The sequence below is a fragment of the Procambarus clarkii genome, chromosome 21, assembly GCF_040958095.1.
Source record: "Procambarus clarkii isolate CNS0578487 chromosome 21, FALCON_Pclarkii_2.0, whole genome shotgun sequence".
NCBI lineage: Eukaryota > Metazoa > Arthropoda > Malacostraca > Decapoda > Cambaridae > Procambarus > Procambarus clarkii.
In genome coordinates, this window is record NC_091170.1 from 12163117 (window position 1) to 12168487 (window position 5371).

General features: G+C 43.7%; 1 protein-coding gene across 1 annotated transcript; it reads right to left on the reverse strand.

Moving 5' to 3' along the window:
* Positions 1 to 4076: 4076 nt before the first annotated feature.
* On the reverse strand, positions 4077 to 4685 carry LOC138367073 (uncharacterized). Its single transcript, XM_069328470.1, has one exon. The coding sequence runs from the start codon at positions 4683 to 4685 to the stop codon at positions 4077 to 4079; it is 609 nt and encodes a 202-aa protein (XP_069184571.1).
* Positions 4686 to 5371: the final 686 nt, after the last annotated feature.

Genomic DNA, 5371 nt, shown 5'->3' on the forward strand with positions numbered 1-5371 from the left:
AAGTCTAAGGCAATGAGACTAGGTGGCAACACTCCAGACAGGCACCTATGCATTCAAGACATTAACCTTCAGTGGGTTACACAATATCGATATCTCGGAGTGTGGATTGATTTTAAAATGACATTCAATAAGCAAATTCAATATCTAAAGGAGAAAGCAAAATCACGAATAAATATAATGAGAGCAATCACAGGGTCCCGTCTAGGAGCGGGACACAGAGTGTTGAGAATGTTTTACATACACGCCGTTCGTTCCCTGGTTGATTATGCAGCGCCGGCCTTACTCACTCTTTCTCCTGGTCAGTGGGCAAACGTTGAGGTTCTTCAAAATGATGCATTGCGAATCATAACAGGTGCTCCCAGATGGACTAAAATACTGAACCTAAGACTAGAAACAAAGCTAACGTCGATTGAAATAAGGGTAAAAGGGATTGCTGCGTGCATGCTGACCAAGATATTGACTAGACCTAGAATCAGTTCCCTTAAAGATATAATCACTGGAGCACTATCTCTGGACAGAAGAGCCTCCAATGGCAGCAGGTGGACCCATTGTGTGATAAACACCATCAATACGTTCGATATGGCAAACACAGTCACTGAGAGGGGTGTCGACGACATACATGCAGACTTTGTTATACCAGCCCCTGGGGAATCTCTGCCAGCAGACTTTAAGATTATGGCTCTTGAAGGAAAGAAGACCCAGACAAATCCTCATCTGCTACGTAACATTGCACAGATGCATATAGAAGCAAACATGGCATCCGACAGCTTCACTTAATTCACGGATGGATCAGTAGACCAGCAGGGACAAGAAACTGGACCTGCAGTTAAAGTAGGAAACTCTGTATATAATTGGAGGCTCTCAAATGGGTGTTCGACTTTACAAACAGAGATGCTAGCCATTCAAAAGGCTTTGGAACATGCTCTTGCTGATCACCGACAACATGTTATCATACATACAGATTCGAGAACCGCCATTGAAACCTTGCAACAAGAACACATATGTGATAACATTCATCTGATCACAAATGTCTTATCATTCATGCACACACTCAAACGACAAGGCCGACGGGTACTTATCAACTGGGTGCCAAGTCATGTGGGAATAATAGGAAATGACGTTGCAGACGAAGCAGCAAAACTTGCTACTAAGAGGAGAAATGTAGACATTTACATACCACAGAGTCTATCCCAGATGAAGAAAGTAATTCGAAACAGAGCAATGCAAAAGATGTACAGTGACCACAACACAGCAGTTGCAACATCAGGATCTGCGGGTTGGTACAAGAATTCAACCAACTACGAACCACTTAGTTTGATGAAAGGGGGCAGTAGAACAACAGAAGTGCACTTACATCGCATCAGGCTTGGATACCCATGTACATGGGAAATAGGCTTACAGGTTCCGGAAGATGAGAGGAAATGTCAACACTGGAGAAATGCCCGTCAGACCACTGGAACATTATCTAACACAGTGCACAGTTACAAACCCGTTAAGATTTCAACTTAGATTCAACAGAGCAGAAGAAGTTGTTAAACACATATGGCAAAATCTTACTGAAGCGACCATACGAGTCATAAATACTCATACTCCGCCCAAGTAAAACAGACTCAAGCAACACTTAGTGGGCCAGCCAGAGGCTTAGGGCCCGCGCAGGATTATCCCTGCAAAAAAGAAAAAAAAAAAAAAAAAAGGAATGGGGGGAATGGTGGAGAGGACAAAGGGACAGGGGCATCGTGGGAAGGAAGAGGGGGTGGTAGAGTGGAGAATGGTGGGGTGTACGAGGGGACAGGGAGTGGGAAATTGTTGAGAGGCCAAGTAGACGGATGAGGGAGGGGGAAATGATGGGGAGGACTGAGAGACAGGGAAAGTTGCTGTGGTTCTGCAATGCACATGCGTTGCTGAGTCACAGCAACGTGTGGCTGGGTACAGCTAATTGATTTAAATATCAACATAAATGTTCTTTTGCTCAAAATCGCTAATCTCCGAAAATTCTTCACCGATTGATTTGAAATTTTCACACAACGTTCCATTCACATCTGAGCATGTTTTTTATATACATACTATATACATGTCACGTATGTGACGGGGAAAGACATTTTATTTAAATTGTGTTTTTCATGTAACTGAAATCCTCGAAACCTCTTTACTGATTGCTTTGATATTTTGACACAACGTTGCATTCCAATAGGCGCGTGTTTTCATATACCTACTGTATAGATGCCACACCTGTGAGAGGTAAAATTTTTATTTTTTTTAAAGCACCATCTGTTTCACGTAATAGCAACTCACACTACACTGAATATGTTACAATTCCATTTCAATGTTTCCGATTGCTTTGATAAATTGAATTTTCATAGATTTCAATTAATTTTCATTTTGAATTAATGATTATGTGAAAAATTGCGTTAGAATTAAGCTGTGTTGTTTACAATACCGTTCTTTTCGTAAGTATAAGTTTATATGCCACACCTTGTGACAGGTAAAAAGATTTTTTTAAGAAACAGCGCCATCTGTTGCATGTAAGAGCAATACACGCTATACTAAATATGTTACGGTTCCATTTCAATGTTTCCAATTTCATCAACAAATTATATTTTCATAGATTTCGATTTATTTGCATTTTGATTTCATTATTTTGTGTGTGACATTGCGTTGGAATTGAGCTGTGTAGTTTACCATACTGTTCATTTCGAGAGCATAGTTTATTTTTTTTATTTTCATTGTTTTTAATTTTTTTTAATTGTTTTTCTTATATTCCAGTGAATGGAACATCAGATCATTTGGGAATGCATCGGATGAGGGAGTGGGGAGGATGAGGGGATGGGATTGGCTGATAGTGGGGAGGACGAGGGTACGGGTGAGGAGGTAATGATGAAAAGGATGAGGGTACTAGAGAGTTGGGGATGGTGGGGACGAGGGGACAGAGGAATGGAGAATGATGTGGAAGAATAGGGGCAGGGGAGTTTGGGATGGTGGGGAGGACGAGGGAACGGTGGAGTGGAGAATAGCTAGGACGAAGGAATGGTGGAATGGGGGAATAGCCGGGGGGATAAAGGGACGTGGAGTGGTGAATGATGAAGAAGACGAGGGGAGTGGGGAATGGTTGGGAGGACACGGGGTTGAAGGAGGTTGGAATGGTGGGCAGGACTAGGAGACAGGGAAAGGTTGATGTGGCTCAGCAATGCACATGCATTGCTGAGCCACAGCAATGCGTGGCTGGGTACAGTTAGTCTCTATAAATAAAAATGTAAATGTTCGTTTGTTCAAAATTGCTAATCTCCGAAAGATCTTCAACGATTGCTTTGAAATTTTCACACAACGTTCCATTCGCATCGGAGCGGGTTTTTATATACATACTATATAGATGTCTCGTCTTTGACGGAAAAAAACATGCTTCTTTTGAATAACTGTGTTTTTCATGTGAGGGAAATTTTCGAAAAATCTTTACCAATTGCTTTTAAATTTTGACACAACGTTGCATTCGAATAAGCGCGTGTTTTTATATACCTACTGTAGACATGCCACACCTAAAACAGGTAAATACATGTTTTTTTTTTTAAACAGCACTATCAGTTGCATGTAATAGCAACTCACGCTATACTGAATATGTTACGTTTGCATTTCAATGTTTCCGATTGCTTTGATAAATTGAAATTTCATAGATTCAAATTTATTTTCATTTTGAATTAATTATTATGTGAAAAATTGCATCAGAATTGAGCTGTGTTGTTTACAATACCGATCATTTCGTAAGTATATATGCCACACCTTGTAACAGGTAAAAATATGTTTTTTAAAGAAACAGCACCATCTGTTGCAAGTAAGAGCAACACATGCTATACTAAATATGTTACGATTCCATTTCAATGTTTCCATTTTCATTGATAAATTGAATTTTCATAGATTTCGATTTATTTGCCCTTTGATTTAATTATTTTGTGTGACATTGCGTTGGAATTGAGCTGTGTAGTTTACCATTCTGTTCATTTCGAGAGCATAGTTTTTTTTTCAGTGTTTTTCATTTTGTTTTTTTTTAACTGTTTTTCTTATATTCCAGTGAGTGGAACATCAGATCATTGGGAATGCATCGGATGAGGGAGTGGGGAATGGTGGGGAGGATGAGGGGACAGGAGTGGGGGAGAGTGAGGAGGACGATGGGATGGGGCAGGGGTAATGGTGAAAAGGATGAGGGGACTGGAAAGTTGGTGATGGTGGGGACGAGGGGATAGAGGAATGGAGAATGTGACCGAGGCAGTGACCGAGACAGTGACCGTGGCAGCGACTGAGGCAGTGACCGAGTCAGTGACCGTGGCAGTGACCGAGACAGTGACCGTGGTAGTGACCGAGTCAGTGACCATGGCAGTGACCGAGACAGTGACCATCTCAGTGACCGTGGTAGTGACCGAGTCAGTGACCGTGGCAGTGACCATGGCAGTGACCGAGACAGTGACCGTGGCAGTGACTGAGACAGTGACCGGGGCAGTGACCGAGTCAATGACCGTGGCAGTGACCGAGGCTGTGACCGTGGCAGTGACCGAGACAGTGACCGTGGCAGTGACCGAGACAGTGACCGTGGCAGTGACCGAGACAGTGACCGTGGCAGTGACCGTGGCAGCCTTCCTCATCACCTCAAAATTCTCTCGAGGATTGTCAGTTTTCTCCTCGTTCTGGGCGGTCCCCATCTCTCAGTAATTACTTCGCCATTACCTCATTTTATCATTCCTGGAAATCCCTCAGCAATTTTAGAAATTAATCGGGTTCTCGAGATATTTGGAGAGAGAGAGAAATATGAGAGTTTTATTTCCTCCATCAATTTGTCTCTATGAGATAATGAAAAAATACGGCGAGTGTGTGTGGGTGGGGTTGTGGGTGGGTGTGTATGAGTGGGGTTGTAGGTCGGGTTGTGGGTGGGGTTGTGGGTGTGTGTGAGTGGGGTTGTAGGTCGAGTTGTGGGTGGGGTTGTGAGTGTGTGTGAGTGGGATTACCAGTGGGGTTGTGTATAGGACTGTGGGTGGGGTTGTTTGTTGGGATGGTAGGTGGGGTTGTGGGTGCGTGTGTGTGTGAGTGGGGTTGTTTGGTGGGGATGTGGGTGGGGTTGTAGGTGCGTATGTGTGAATGTGGGTGAGGTCGTGAGTGGCGTTGTTTCGTTGGGTTGTAAGTGGGGATGTGGGTGGGAATGTGGGCAGGGATGTGGGTGGGGATGTAGATGGGGTTGTGGGTAGGGATGTGGGTGGGGTTGTAGGTGGGGTTGTGGGTAGGGATGTGGCTGGGGATGTAGATGGGGTTGTAGGGGGCGATTTAGGTGGGGAGGTGAGTGTGGTTGTGGGTGTGGGATGTGGGTGGGGTTGTGGGTTGCGATGTGGGTGGG

Coding starts and splice junctions, on each gene's coding strand:
- LOC138367073 (XM_069328470.1), bottom strand. CDS start 4,685: ATGGGGACCGCCCAGAACGAGGAGAAAACTGACAATCCTCGAGAGAAT.